Source organism: Macrobrachium nipponense, chromosome 6 (assembly GCF_015104395.2).
Source record: "Macrobrachium nipponense isolate FS-2020 chromosome 6, ASM1510439v2, whole genome shotgun sequence".
In the NCBI taxonomy this organism is placed as follows: Eukaryota; Metazoa; Arthropoda; class Malacostraca; order Decapoda; family Palaemonidae; genus Macrobrachium; species Macrobrachium nipponense.
The window spans coordinates 72,239,916-72,256,827 of NC_061108.1; the positions used below are offsets into that span (position 1 = coordinate 72,239,916).

General features: G+C 37.3%; 1 protein-coding gene across 2 annotated transcripts in view; it reads left to right on the forward strand.

Annotated features, from left to right (window-relative positions):
• The window catches only part of LOC135216688 (uncharacterized), a 437,763-nt gene extending 421,283 nt beyond the window's left edge, over positions 1 to 16,480 (forward strand). For both annotated transcript variants that reach the window (XM_064252100.1, XM_064252099.1), the window contains exon 2: positions 8,942 to 16,480. In XM_064252100.1, coding sequence (XP_064108170.1) covers positions 9,064 to 9,615 — 552 coding nt within the window. In that variant the 5' untranslated portion in view covers positions 8,942 to 9,063 and the 3' untranslated portion in view covers positions 9,616 to 16,480. The remainder of the gene's footprint in view (positions 1 to 8,941) is intronic.
• The last annotated feature ends 432 nt before the right edge of the window (positions 16,481 to 16,912 follow it).

Below are 16,912 nucleotides of genomic sequence, written 5' to 3' on the forward strand. Positions count from 1 at the left end.
TTGCATCATTGTCTTTCCTGTTATGTAGGGCTGATGCATAACCTAGAACAGCGCAATAGAATGAAACTGAACGTAGCTTAACCTGTCTTGGTTGTTATCCCTGAACATTGCTATCCCATTCATTTTCATTGAGAGGAGAACTGTGGATGGACATAATATTCTTTGATGCAGTCCCTTCTCCACGCAGTAAACAATACCTTTCCCATTTGCTCTTAGGTGTTAGATAGTCTACCATTTATTGATCAGTTGGTTTCAATAGACACCAGACCCTTTGAGAAAATGCTTGAGGACCGCAGAGTTCAGGTTGTGGCTTTTTCATTCTCTCATTCCAGCAATCAATTAAACACCCGAAGAGACAAGCAAACCATTAAGTCATTTTTACGTATGGAAATGACAGCAGAGTATCATAACGTTGATGAGAAATGACTGTGATGTTGGCAAATCCCAGACAGTCGTGGCGATCCCAACTCGACCGTCGGTAAAAGTAGTATGGCTTTAATTAAATGATTATTCCTAAGATTGCAAAAATAGTGAGCAAAGATAGTCGTCCACTTGAGACAGTTAAATGCCATTGTCACTGCTGTTGAGGTTGCATTGAAAATGATGATTCTTGATGATTCTTATGTTATTCAGGTCAGAGAGAGAGAGAGAGAGAGAGAGAGAGAGAGAGAGAGAGAGAGAGAGAGAGAGAGAGAGAGATGATTTGAATGAGTATAATGATGATGATAATGGAGCGAGGGTTGTGAAGGTGGGGTGAGTGTTGAGGAACTGCGACGATCTTGACCCCAATGATGATGAATAAGATGATGAGCATGATAATGATCGCAAGGTCCAAGTTAACGATGAAAACGAGTGTCAGTCTTCATCACGGTTCCTCAATGCAAGCTGTTAGAAAAGAGGGAGAGAAAGAGAGGGAGGGTATTTAAGGCTCTTTAGAATATGAAGGCCTTGCTCCATCAGAGTTCATAAGGTTCATATTTATACCTTTTAATCACGAGAGATAAAAAAAAACAAAAACTGTGGCTTTAGTGCAATATTACCCTTGGAGATATTTTTCGTTACTTGCCGGTTTTACTAGTATATTTTGTTTATTGAGACAGGCTCACGTGTTTTGTTTCAGAATTGTTTTCTTATTTACCAGCAACTAATTCTTTTCCGGCATTTTCATAATTGCCGTTGACGAATATTTTCCATTTCGTGCAAAAAGAAAAAATTACGTAAAGTTTAGTCATCTCAATGTCCCATAGCGCCTTATGAAACTTGGGCTAAGTTTTATGAAAAGGATCAACTAGGACTCTGATCTCTGATGGAAACGGTTAATTTTCACGAAAAAGTTTGTTCAGCGGGAAGAATGATATCGTTCAGCCACTCTTGGGACTTTCCTGAACGTGGAAAGGTGCGATGTATTTTGAAATTGTTCGTCACCACCAAAACTCGGACTTTAATCATAACCAAAAGGCTTGATGACCAGAAAAAGGCTTCAACACTGACTCAATAAGCCTTAACGCACAAATTACCAACATTATGCAATTGAGGGAGTTATGCCGAGGCACCGTTAATCCGAGCACCAGGGGGTCGCTTCGAGACATAATCCGAAGCCCAGAGACATAATTCGAAGCCCCGAATGCCGCGTTAATTTAGCTTCATTATTAGAGAGTGCGGGTTCACCTCAAGACTGCTGCTGCTGCTGCTGCTGCTGCTGCTGTTTCGTCGTTGTTATTCACTTCGAGTCTTGGTCTTGGTTGTTGCCTTTTGCTGGTTCTAATGAAATGGTGAACTGTTTGTGATTAGCTTTATGAACGCCAAACGAAGCTGACTGTCTGTCACATTCGCTCAAGGGATGAACGACACATACGACCTCTCGAGACGAAATTATTATTTTTTTTTCTTAACGCAAAATAGCATTCATATATGGTTCACTCAAGGACCGTGTTTTATGATTTGGACAAATGAGGCTTCAGTTTAAATCGAGCATTGCTTTATGAACTATTTGTCCCACTGACGGATTTATGTGCCTCCTACGCCTTTTATCCCCTAAATGGTCATTTACGCGTAAATAGGGTCAATTGGATTAGGTACGTGGTCTTTTCTGCATATTTTTCAGCTAGCATTAACAAGTAGTTATGAACATTAATTGGCGTTTTTTATGTTAACATTCCAAGCAGTGCAACCTTCTCTGGCTCACGTTCACACTTTATTTTTTTTCCACGAATTGGTATATTGAACCTAAATGGAGCAATCTCTGTCGAGCTGAGATAATTTGATCTTTGTTAGGACAAACATGTAGACTATAAGGACAGTGGTTGGCTGTGCCTTCCAATATGCTCATGGAGAGCCATTGTCCAATCTCTTATGAAAAAGAACAACGAATGAACTTGAATCAACGGATCAACGGAGTTTATGTGCCACACAACGTTACATTTGTGTCTTTTAAGAACTCAGAACTTACGTCATTTGATGTAGTGTTTTCAGAATAATCGTATGTAGGTTAGATGTGTCGTCAAAATAATAATAATAAAAAAAACTGAGTCTTTTTGTTTGTCTGAGAACACAAGTTAATGGACTCCGTATCTAATGCAAAAAACGCTGTTTCGAAAATATACCAAATAATGAAAAACCAAAAGATTGATGGTGAAATTTTATATCGACTGAGCTGAAATCTGAATATGACCTTGATATGTCAGCACAACGTGACCTCTTATAAAGCCTTAATGTCACGTGTATGACAGGGGCCATGTAGTATTCACGGCATCATGACTGTTATAGTTTAACATTGTTTTCGATACTTTAATTTGCACCCTCCTAGTCACTGATTCATCTGTGCTGTGGATTTTTTTCTTTCAAGATCGAGAACTAGGAAATCCTATTTTTTTCTCATTTAGTTTTTAAACGAAGGATTTTCAACTTCTTGACTTCTCTAAATATTGATATTTCTCTTTCTCTCCGTCTAATTTCTAAAAGTTAGGATTTTGCAAACACTTTTTCAGCGAAGGATCTGCAATGAATAAATTTGCAAAGTAAGCATCTGCCCAGAAATAGTGAAATGGTAAATGAAAGCGTATGATTACTGATCAGTCATTCTTCATTGTTCTTAATAACAAATCTATCGATTCAAGAGATAAAACAGCCCCTCATTCTTGCTTCTACCCTTTGCAATAGAGTGAACACAATCCAACCAAAAGGATAAAAATAAACCGAGCATCTTTCTGCTTAAAGACCTACGATATCCACAAATCGTTCTTCTAAAAAAGTTCGCTCAACGATCCATTCGTAATTGCAATATTTACTTCCACAGACATTATTTTTTCTTCTGAATGATTTGTATGCAAACATGAGCTACTCCTTATTTCATTCACTTCTAATTTTAATTTAATTTTAATTCATGAGATTTACACCTGCATGTTACTACCTATTGCTTATTGCTCTCTTCCCTCCATTCATGAAATGACTAAAGTCTATTGAGACACACCATTTCTAACACATTTTTTTAACAGTAAACCAGTCACTCCCGTCTACATAATCACAATCCAAACATGAAATTCACTTTTATCATAAAAGTAGTCCCTCTTAATAAATTAACTTTTACAACCCATGCCTTTATTTTACAACTCTATCATAAGCTTTCTTCAGGTCAATGGAAGCTATATATAAATTCTGCCTTAACTCCAGAAGCTTTTCACACACATGTTTAGCATCATCTTGACGTAAACAACTTTTTTGTCTTAGACCTTCACTGATCTTCCCCTATCAATATTTTTGTCATATTTTCTCAATTTAAACCCCACCGTGCATCTTCACACTTGCCCTAACTAGTACTATGCCTCTATAATTCATAATCACCTTTCAACTTTCTCTTACATGAAAGGGTATTGACATACTCTATCATTTCTTCGGTCCCTCCCGTCATCTGGACATACCTTTGTCAACCTTTCGGTTACACTAATCAGTTCTTAGCATCCCATTAACCATTACGTCTTTCCAATTTCCATCTTTATCAGCATCCTCTTCACATTCTCATCAGTAACCTGGTAACGCATCCTATAACATTTCCTACTCTTGAATCATCTAAAACGGTCTCTCTCTTATCTTCATTCTTCAGAGGCTTATAACTGCATTCTCTTGAGACTCTCTGTTTATGTCTTTTGTATCAAGATCCGCTTAATTGTTAACCATTTATTTTGCACTGAATTACTCTTGATTCAACGTCTTTTTCTATGCAAATTTCTTCTTTAAATTCAATCATGGTATATTTTTACATTTGGTCATCATTTTCGTTCACATTTTCTCAGACTTCCTTAATTTCCCTTCTGTATTTGGTCTACACTATTTCATGTCTTGCAGTTACATCTCAAACTATAGACTTTTTTCTTCACTAAACCTGTGGTTTCTTTAAGCTATGCTCCATACATAACGTTTGCACTTTCAAGTCGTAATCCCTAACAGAGGGTGGCCCCAGAAAAACATCACATCAACAGTCACTACAGCATCCACACATAACTGTTGGGCGGTAAAACTTCCATACAATCTGCTTCTTGCACGTACTGCATACAAGGCTCACCAATGGCACTTGAACCTCATACGCACACTACCATTTACCCTATCTTGCTCATACTCTTGCTCTTCCCGGATATCCTACGTGTCTAGTACCTTTTTTACTCCATCTATCCAGACTTTTCTACGTCTTCCTATCATCGTCTAGTCTTTCCTCATTAACCATACTTCTAAACAGTTTTTCCACTTACGCTAGCCTATTTATCATTTATACATATCTACATCTCATAATCTGTCAGTTCTTATTTATGCAGTTTATACGACACAAATTCTTCTTTGCAGCAGCTTCAACCTTTTACAATTGGTTCCTAGCCACGTAAAAATATCTAATCCTTCGGGCAGCCCTATAGGCAACTCGAGCCTATGCCTAATCTTTTACACACATCCCTCTATCTTTCTTGCTTTACGCATCGTGACCTGTTGTGAGCTTGTGACACAACACCTCTTCCGTCAACCTATCATCATCCGTTCTCTTAATCCTTATTGCCTACACATATCAGCCGATTCCATACTTTCCTACATTAATTTCTCCCGTGTTCCTGGCTTCCATTTACCCTCATAACATTATCTTTGCTCATGTTTACTCCAATCTTTCTTCTCTTGTTCATCAGTTTCTGCAGTATCTCTTCACGATACGTAGTCAGCATAGGCCCATATAGAAGCGTCAACCTTTTCGCACCTCCCTCACAACTCATTTTCCTATCCCACAACTTTGCAGCCACGTCGGTTTTTTTTTTTTTTTTTTTTTTTTTTTTTTTTTAACAAACATCATTCCTTTAATTGGTGAATTCAAACGGCACAGGAATATGCGTTTTAACATTCTATCTACCGCATTTACGGCACTTAAGTAAAATGGCTGCTGTTGACCTCAAATAAAGACATTGCTGTTCAACCAGTTTGAGGGGATTTCGTTACCTATATTCTGTTTTTTTCCGTCCACCCGCCTGTGGTGTTTGCGTATGGTAACACTGCGTCCCGGGCTTTAGATAGTTACGCTTTGTGTTAGTTTTGGGTAAATAAAAGGATATCTGGGTGTACATTTGCAACTGAAAAGTGTTTTAATAATTTACTGTATGCGAATTACATCGTTAATATTCGAAATAGGATATTGTTATTATTGTTGAATGTAAGCTAAATGTAACTATCTAGAGCCCGGGACGCAGTGTTACCATACACAAACACCACAGGCGGATGGACAGATGGAAAAAACCGAGTATAGGTGTCCATAGCATTTGATTACTTCAATGTATTTTCTCAAGAGTTTGGTACACTGAGTCAATAAAATTTGATTGGGAATTGCAGTTTCCGTAATATGACTTGACACCACCATCAGCCATGTATTTTCATAATATACATACATATAAGTACGCCAGTTGAGACTCATTTGTATATCGGTGAGTTTCGTGTCCAATGTTTCATAAAAGGACAGTGGTCTGGTATGTATGTACGTATAGTCGTTTTACACATAACATCTGGCTTAGTGTTACTGCTAGTGCTGGAAGCAATACTCGACTGATGTGCCACTACAAGTAATTAAGTTTTTTATGGGTGCGACTTCATTACTTGTAAGAACTCCCCCAACGAATTTAGTCGACACTTACTGTTCGCAATTAGGAATGACTATTAACTGCTCTTCTGCATACTAATGCATATATTCGTGTGATTAGGGGCTTCACAGTTAAATACAGGAAAATAATCCATTATTTTTAATAGCGTTTCACTGAAAAATTTTTTAGGGTAGAGAGAGAGAGATGAATTAAGATAATTATCAGTGAGCATCTTAATTAAGCTGTCAAAAGATAGTGATGATTAAAACAGTAATGGAAATTAGAAGTCCAGTTGGATTACTGATTATTTTCATATCCCCGTACAAACAATTCGAAGTGTAATTGCTCTCTCTCTCTCTCTCTCTCTCTCTCTCTCTCTCTCTCTCTCTCTCTCTCTCTCTCTCTCTCTCTCTCTCATTTACTAACTTTAAGCAATATTGTACCTTTGATATCAGATTCGTAGCAAGAGAGAGAACGTGATCCGATAAAGTTTCTGTGATCTTTGTCATTAAGACTTTTACAACTTTAGTATTGTGTCGTTTCGTTTTCAGTTTTCCTATTTGATAGCAAAGAAGCATACATCGCGTTTTATTTATTTCTACGGCGTAGAACACAAAACTGAAGAAAGGTCGTATAACTATCACTTGTGGCTATTACCAACCTCCGAAATTATCACCTATGGCAACTTAAATATGGGCCCCTGGGCCCCTTCTTCAGAACAAGCGTGGACACTGAACCTTGAGTAAAGATAGACGAAATTATGTTCTAGATTATAACGGTGAGTTTTTCTACCAGGCCAAAGGTTACCAGTTCTATGTATAGCTCTTTAAAGAAGGAGGAAAAGAAGAAGAGGAGGAAGAAGGAAGGGTTGGCGGGGCCTCATCTCCCCTTCATAGGGGAATCGTAGTTTGTAGTTAGTTTTGTCGCTCACCTTTCCTGATTTGGGAGCTTCTCAAATGTCATGCATGTCAAGAAGTTAGTTATAGAAGTTGACTATTATTGCCACTTGGTCTGGAGTGGATACCTGTTGATATTTAAGTCCCTTTGTTTTGTTAATAACGAATTCCTGTGGTTCGGATCGAACGCTGTGGGAATGTCACTAAAAGCGTACACAAAATGCATGCACATCTTCTCCCTGATATGGTATTATATACCTGATGGCCTCTTGTAAATTGGTATGGTTTTCCATGTGACTGTTACTGATTTTATGTGCCGTGCTCTCTAAGTCGGAGTGGTTAGCACTAATGGGTCTCGGCGCTAAATACTATCATTAGGAGCTGTTCCGTGTAATTTGATCGAGGTTGCATTGTCTGGGCTGGAGAGGAAAACGCTCATTTTATGCCAGCACTGATTAAGAAATGAAGACGCACCAAATCAGGAACGCATAGTTGCTTTGTGTTAGTTTATTTATTCTACTCTCTTTTTTTTTTTCTTTCTTTTTTATCAGATTTTTGCACAGCACGGGAGTAACTCTACCGCTTGGCCATACTCTTGATTTCATGGTATTTTTCGGTTAGCGGGATAAAGGCGTTTACTATTAACCAGTTCCACTGACAAGGATGCACTTTATTATCCCAACTCTTTATTAATTACGGCAAATTGAGACATTAGGCTTTTCAAGGCCAAATGCGGATGCTTGGGTTATTGAGCATTCCCGACCGCCCTCTGTTACAGACGGTAATCACATAGTAGACCTTGGCAATTTCGTCCATAAATACACATTGCGATGTGGCTAACTCTTGCTCCTCTTCCCCCCTTTAATGGAAGTTGCTTCGCTACTGTGTGCAGCTGAAGGAATCATTGCCAGATTATTCCAGGAGAAATTGAATCTTGATTGGTTAATGTTGGTTTGCGAGCTTCTACAGTATATTTCAACTTACGATTATAAGTCACGTGATCATAAGCATGAATTGGCAATGTTTCATATAACTGTTACTGTATTAAGGAATCGATTTAAGTCGCATTACTAGTGCACAATGACAATAATTTGTAAATTCAAGATATTTCATTGTTAGTACATATATCGACACAGCCACAACTACTGCATTACTACTACAAATAGCAATCAACCAAGCATTGAAGGAAAATATTTTTATAAGGCAGCATTAGTAGCTTTACTACTATTTCCATGTCAAGATTATGAAGAGGTGAAACAGTTAAAAGCACTTGGTCTTGACGACAGTTGCCATTTCATTAACTAAATAAATCTATTATTGGATTTTTTTCTCAAATCTTATTTAACTTCAAATGGCATACTATTCCTTCTACTTCTAAGCTAGGAAATGCCCTACCTCGCCATGTGTTCCTGGACTCTTGGGTGTGTGTCTGTGTGTCCGTTCATGCGTGCGAGCGAGCGTGCATGTGCTTTAACGTGGGTGCATGGAACTAACCTCGCTAAGGAAATAAAATTAGTGTTTAGTTAAGTAAATTCCCAATTTTGATTAATTTTTACTTACAGTAATTGTCAAAGACCTATGTAGTATATAGATATTTTCATAATGTACTTGTAGTTTGACAGTATTATTAAATATATTCCAATTGTTCGAGGCGTTTCCCTGTGCATAGATCTGAAGTCTTAAACTGAATTAAGATTCTAGAGTATTCCTCTGCATATTTAACCAGATGGATTTTTTTTTTATTTAGATTACTTTTATTAATTTTATTACCAAATATGATTGTCAGACTTTCTCTTGTTGATAGTTATAATTTAGTCTAATTTTTACTATTTACATGTGTTACATTAGTTATATGACTGTTTCTTTTAGTCTTAGTATATAAATTTAAGTGTTACTCTAAAACATATGAAATTTTTGACTAATGTTTTTATTTTCTTTCTTTAACAGGTAACAGTAGTGGTACAGGGAGCTTCAATTGCAGTGGTGGAACCAGTGGTGGAGGACCTGTAGGTGGTCCACCTTTCGATCAAAACTCTGGGGGACCATTTGGTGGCGGAACACCCATTTCTATGCTCCAGCTACCACCATCAGCTCATGCAGAGCTCAATGCTCATCTAACGTCACCGGGATCATCAGGTGCAAGTTTTACATTGGATGGGGGTTGTGCCTCTGAGGCTGGGGAAGGTGCTGAACATGCAGAAGGGGAAGTGGGGTGGGTATGCAAGTCATGTCGACTGGTGTTCCCTTCACCCAACCTGCTGGCTGGCCATCAACGAGTCCTTGACCACTCCCAGGGTGTCCTTCGACTAACTCAACTCCTGTATGCTTGCACTTCATGCCGACAGCACTCTGCTACCCTTTCGGAGTACAGACGTCATTTAGATGGAGAACAACATCGTGCTGCCCTTAGATCAAATATTGCAACTTCCACAACTACCACCACATCTTGTGCCACTGCCACCTCAGCCTCCACTCCTGTGGTAGAAGATGCTGAAGTTGCTGCTGTGGTGCGCCAAATAACAGCTTTGGCTCAGGTGGCTCATCCAGGTACTGATACTAATGCCAATATCAACAAGGACCGTACCCTCCACCTCTACTCCAGGTCCTCAAGCAGCCCCTAGTCAGTAGTAGCATCATCATGATGACTGATGCCTCTCTGATGGGTTAAGGCACTGAACCTTAAACCTCTACAAAGGGTAAGGTTGCCTTACCTTCTCCTCGCAGGCCGGGCCTCTGTGCCCTGCCCACTTAACGCCTCGCAGTAAATGCGTCCCGAGTGACGCCCTGACAAACTGTGCGCTGTGTCGTTTGTTGCTGTGGCCTCGCCATCCCTGTGTCCGCCTAGACGTCGTCGTGTTTTAGTACCGGCCACAAAGGCACTGCGCGCCTCCTCCCCTCCCCATCCATGGTCGCACGCTCACCCTGCCACCTCCTCAAGCCCATTTGGTCATCATTCACATCATGGTATAACTACGGAAATTCTGACATATCTCAAGATTACACTGACTTCAAACAATCCCCAATGAAAGGAAGATGCAACTGTTCTTACTGCTACTACTACCCTACTACTGTTACTCTGTTATGGCTGTTGATGCTGCTGCTTATATTATACATGTGTATTGGGCGTATATGCGAGGGTATGGAGGTGGTTGGGCAGTAGCGAACGGGCGTGGGTGTGGATTCACTGACTGATACAATCACTATAATTGATCGTGTGGGTAATGGTTCCTACGTAGGTTTACCGTGGCCAGTACTATGTTCCTGTAGCAGTAGTATGAGAAAACCTACCATGACCTGGCAGACCATAAAGTAAGAAAAATAAAGGTAGCCAGGTCATGGACATGCATTTTTTCCTATTTAAGTTACCTCTCTCGTCCATTTATAAAGATGGTACGGGAGGCTTCTCAGTTCCTCGCCTCCTCCTTCTGCCCTTGAGAGAGAAAGAGGGGGAGGCACTGAAGCAGAGAATCTCTCTCACACACTCTCTCACTCTCACTCACTTGATAAAGGTGATAAAATTCCTGAAACCTTAGGCTAAGGTAACCTCGCAAGAATATACTTTAAAATATCTCCCCCAGACATCTGCACACCACTAGTCTCTTTGTCTCTCCCTCATTCTGTCTGTCTTATAAAACATTTGGGATAGTGTTCATCAAGTGTATGTTTTAAGGACACTTAAGAACAAAAAAGAAATGGTTTTAAACTTTTGAAATGTTCAGATCTCCGATGTAACTCAACTACAAGCAAAGCCGTCAGTTTTTATGATATAGCGAACTTGAAGAGAATTTTATTACTAGCTCAGAACTATTTCTAAGTTAACAGCCTGTCATTTGCATATTGATGGTGTCAGCATGTAATATATATTTACATAAATACACCAAATATATATGAATATATGTAACTCTGGGATTAGTCCTTGAATCTGGTGAAGTTAATTTGAAAAATTACGAATACTGAAGAATTATGTGTAGTGGTCAGTTTACTAAATTGAAAATACTGACTTTCTATTCTTGTCATTATTGAACGGCTATTGGCAGAAAGAATTAGGAGAGGGTAATAGATAGAGGATGGTAAATTGAGAAAAAGGAGAGTAGTAGATTATTCTACATCCTATGGCTGGCACCTTGGTACTACCTCTTTCCACTTTTGGTCATCAAAAAATATAGAGGTAATTGCTCATTACAAGTTCGGAGTTCCATCATGAAATCTTAATATTATAGTAATCATTGATGATTGGCTGATTATATGATAACTTGTTGATAGTTTTTGGCTGCATATTATAAAAGCTTATGCATGAAGTACGTTGGGCACAAAGTTAAGTTTATTGTTTTATTATGGATTACAGTAAGTAAAAAGAAGAAAGAGTTAGGTTGTATGGACATGAGGAATCATGATTTGATTAAAACCCAAAGTTAGCATTGTACCAAGGTACCATCCAGATTAACTATGGTACTATGAGTGTGCTATTGCTTGTAAAGGATAGTGGAAGACCTAAAGTTCATTTTTGGGAAATGGCACTAACTGCTTGTAATCGATGGCTTTTCATATACCAAACTACCTCTTGATTGTTAAAGCATCTATTTACATCGGTTCCATAGTTCCTAATCTTATGGTTGTGATGTGATCAACAGTTGTTATAGTCACTATAAAGCTAGGGTTTGACAGATCTAGCTCATTATAATCTTAACACTTGAAAAGGGTTTGCAAGAAGATTTTTTTTCATGTATTTTGCATGGATAAAGGTGATAAATTTATAGTTATAATTCTGTGTTTTTGGCAGATCATTTATACATAGATAGCAGACTTAGGTCAAATTCTGGTACCAGAGAGAATGATCAATCTTGGTAGGCAACATGGCCATTCAGTTTTCTGTTTGAGGAGTCGTCTCAATGCGTATTTTGGATTGTTTATGTTTTTCAGCCATGTTACTCACATCAGAGCATTTTAACAATTTCTGTTTGTTGACAATATTGACTAATATTACGGTGGAAAGGCATTTTGCAAGATTTCCTTATTCCTCTTCCATAGCCAAAAGTCTGATCTAGCCGTTAAGACCTTGCTTATTCTTAAACTATACATTGTCCACAAAATCCCTTTGGCTTAACGAATTTGTTAGTTAATGTAGATTATAAGAATTTGACATACTAAGAGTTATGGATGACTTTGAGCGTAGTTTAAGGATACAGGGGGGCCACAAACTCAGAACCAACTTTTATTTCAGCAAGATTTCATAGTGTCTCTAGTTATGGGTACAAAACTGTCTCCTAAGGAAAATTTCAGTTGAACTGCAATTCTAATGCTATTAAAAAGATCATAGATTAGAAACATTTTCAAAATAATAACAGATGCATGAACTCAAATTAAAAGTAAAAGCCTTCGTATGGTTATTAAGATTCTCTGGGGCTACAGAGATAATTTGATTTGACATTGAAATTAGGGCATCTCGTAATATGTTTCCTTGGGAGGGGTAGCTTTGTGACTCCAGTTGCATAAAAAGTACACAGTGCCACGGTTCCTGGTCGGTGCAGTGCCATTTTCCTAAAACGGAAGGTCAACCCAACTGATGTGTTCAGGTGGTCTTCAAAGCCCGTGGCTTCCAATAAGAAGCCTTTTGGGAACGGCCACCTACAATAGGATAGTTAGGCTTAGCTTCTTATATTCGAATCTTACTCGGTATTACCATTTGCTGTTTACCTGACTTCATGTGTAGAAAGAAAGGCTAAATAATTTTATCGCTAGTTGAATTTCATTCGTTAATGTTTGGTTAGTGCCATGGTAGTTAGCTTGCTTGAAAGATGTAATTAATGAAATTTAAAATTTAAAACACGGTTGAACGTATTTCTAAGTTGAATTATAAGAGTAAGAGTTATTTCATCAAACTTATCAACAGAATCAAACTATTTTTCACTCCTATGTGGGAACCACTTTTCTCGTTAAGCCTTTGTGGGGAAGAAGCTTCGAAATTGTTTTGCCTCATTTGGCAGTCAGTGAAACAGTGTTGCCGTGTAAGCTCTGGCTGCAGATGCGGATGGTAAATTTCAGTGTTGCCAGATTAGGTGGTCATCTCCCAGCATTGCCATTTATTAGAGTTCCTGTACATGAGCAAGGTAACAAGTTCCTCCTGTCAGATATGAAAACAGAGTTCCATGCACTTTCATTTTTGCCATTGAAAGCTCTGTTATAGTATTTACAATTATTGATGTTAAATGAAGAATCATTATGCAAATCTACAGATTTTACACTTTGCCTGCTAAATAGCAGTTCCAGCTAGTTAGCAACTTGCAGAGCGGTTTCAAGTTCCTTAACAAATACATATCAAACAAGTTGATTATATTTTTACAAAATAAAGTTTCCTATAGTGTGTATTTGAGCTAAGTACAATCACATACGTTTAACCCCCAGTCCTAAGTATGCACACTTGTGTGTGTTTTTGAAGCATTCATGATGCATGCTTGCATGCATTTAATTAATGAGCACTATGCACTGTGGTTTTGCAAAGCGCCAGGCAACATCCGTGATATAGTTCCTGTTATCTCTGTGATGATTTTATCAAAAGTCCTGAAGTGTTAAGATTGATATGAAGTAATCTTACGCAGTATTTCAAATCACGAATGGCAACAAAAATGTCATTACTTCCGATTCCATTTTATTCACAAAACTAAATAATAAGGCTTCATTGTCGCCCTTTTCACAGTTTCTCACTATCACATCAGTTCGTTCGATCTTCAATACTCATTGAAAAGTATTAATCTTGTTTCTGATTGATATTTCTTAATTTTCATGGTTGTCTTAACATATTTGGGCAATACAAGTTTATTTAATTTGGAATATTTTAAAGTACAACTAGCACTCATTATCCATATATGTCATGTAACAACTAAATGCAAGTGTTGATGTACACTTTCTCGGGTTTTTTCCTTCTTTCACACCCGCATAAATAAGTTTGTTTATGGGTATTCGGAGATTTCTCCTCATAGTCCAACTCACTGTTTGACAGAAAATAAAAATAAAAAAAATTGGCGTTTTTAAAATAAAGTTTCGTTTATTAGTTTTGCTGGGAGGCTGACCACCTTGCAGGCGTAGGATAGGCTCGGAGAAATAATAAAACTATTAAAATGTAGAAGATAGTTTGTTTTTCTTTTGTAAGAACATTATTATTGTAAAACGCTGCTAAGGAACCGAGAGTAGCGTGATTTGTTCCTCGTTGTTTCCAAGCAAACAAACAAACAAATAAAAAAATTGTGTGCATGTTGTGATATAATTGTGTGAGTAATAGATTTTTTCTTTTTCTCATAGAATTCAAATGCAACTGACGGAAATGTTCCTAATATGCTTTTACCTATGGGTTGTGTTTATATAGTAGGCCCCATCTATGACCACGTTTGCTACAATGATCGTATCTGACCTCACTGGTAACACGTTCTTGGTCCTTGAAAAACCTTCTGAAAAAGGTTGGGTTAGGTTATGTTTTTGAAGAAAAATGACCAATTAATTCTTAATGTGCTGAAGTCGATGGTTTGGTGCGAAGATTTATGATGTCATAGATCTGGAGCACGTCATGAGTTGTCATTAGCTGTATGAGGGTTATGGAATGCTGCAGTGAGCTGCAGACTGGTTTTAGTGGCATTTTTTTTTTTTTTTTTTTTTTAACATTAGACTTACGGTATTTCCCGGTCATTCATTGTATTTGGTAAGGTAAAAACACTCGACTTTGTCCCTAAGTAATAATGTGATACTGCTTTGGAGTTTTAGGGACAAAGCGAGAGTTTAGAGTTTGTATTTTTTTTTAAATGGATATGTAAACCCCTAAAAGATCTCTAAAGTGAGCTAGGATTATAGGACTTTATCCTTATGACGTTGAATTCTGATATGAAATATGTCAATAATTATATTGTTCTTTGTTAATGAATTAACTTTTGTGTTGTGGTGGATTCAACGTCATAAGGGATTTGTATTGTGATAAGGCTAAGTGATTATTATTTTGTAATGGTTAAAGGATGGATACATAAGCATAAATAATATCTTAGCTGCAATTGAATGTCTTATGATTTATTCTGTCAAGGTTTGCTTTAATAGTAATTCTTTTTGTTTAAAAAACAAAAACTGTCTATGGAAGTAAAGTCTTGGAGTATAAGAAGTTTCATATGGAAGATATTTGTTATTTATTTATTTTTTATTTATTTGTTTATCAATATATATAACTTACTATTATTATTATTATTATTATTATTATTATTATTATTATTATTATTATTATTATTATTATTATTATTATTATTATTATTATTATTATTATTATTAAAGTAAATGTTCATGCTTTCGTACATGAACATTTTAGATAACCTTTTGCACATTTAAAGGATTGGTGTGATTAAAACTATATGTAAATGTCTATGTAATGTACATTTTTTCTAACTAGGAAAGTGAATCTACCTCTTTTTTGGGCATCAAAAATAACAAAGCATATGTTGTACTCTCGTAAAAGACGTCTCTCTCTCTCTCTCTCTCTCTCTCTCTCTCTCTCTCTCTCTCTCTCTCTCTCTCTCTTTTACTACATTAATTTTGTTTTCACAAGTTTTCTTTGTTTAGAAATTTACAAATTTAACAACATTCGATTAAAGTCTACTGTGATACACAGTACTTTTGTGACTTGAAAGGGGAAGGCAAACAAGAAAAAATAATCAAAGCGTTCTGTGTCAGTTAAGTTCAAAGCCAAGGCTTATATTTTTCTTCTGAATATTTTAAGATATTGTCCTAAGGAAACAAATAGACAAACTTTTCAGACAACAGGTTGAGCATATTAAAAGACGGGACGTGTGTGTTGAGAATGAACTTAAATGTGTTCCAAGACCAGACACGCCATAGTTTTAGAAGAAAGTATGTTTGGAAAGAGTATGGTGCGTCTGTAAGAAGACCAAACAATTAGTGGTGAGAAAAAGCCTCCATTCTCATCGTTCCAAAAATATTCAGGTGTGTTAAGAGTTACAGCGTCTTTCAGGGATGATCTGGAATGGGGTCATTTCTCTCCAAAGGAAAGGAATGTACGGAGGAAAGAGAATAGAAAAATGGGGCCTAGATAGTGTTTTCAGTATCGATTCATCTTTTATTCCATGCTTTCATTTTTTCGCTCAGTGAAAGTGGATACTGCCAGATTAATGGATGTTAGCAGAATACTGTACAATGTGTTATTTTTACTTTGAAATTATTTTTCTTTGTACGTCCTTTGGTTGCTGTTGTATTGGAGAATGATACAAAAGACAGTACCCTTGAGTACCATAGTTTTGATGGCTATATGATATTCTGTATAGAATTCAGTGCAAACTCAAGTAATTAACATGGACTATCAGAAGTCGTAAGTTCCAGTTACAAAACAAAAGTGAAAAGACAAATCTGTTTCTATGCTCTTAGGTAATCATTTTCTCAAGAACATTTCAGCCTATGTTCCTTTTAAAGCATCAATGTCAATAAAATGAAAATTCTTACGAATCATTTTGTTTCTTTCACCAATTTCGTTTCTCTAAATAGATTATTCTTTACTGTTTCAAGTGGAAGAAAGTGAAAAGGGCATTATCCTAGTCCGTTTTCAGTAAGCTGTTTCAGTGTTGCAGAAGACCACTGATGACCGGGCGATTCTAGGGTGTCCGGGAAGCAAATTGCCGAGATGTTCACTGGTATTGCCTAGGTTAAGCCACGGTAGGAAAACCCTTCTGGTAATTTGGGTGTGGGAAACATAACGAGATTGTTTTCAAGAAGATTCTTTAGTTAGTTTGAAGATATGGCGTCACGCTTATTCAGGGAAGGTCCAGTATTTTGTTACAGTTCGGGAATAAGAGTCCCGAAACTTTCTTTTCATGAACTTTGTTTTATCCGCTGTCTTTTATAGCGTTCGATTTTTCACGTTCGTGGTGGAAGAGTCGC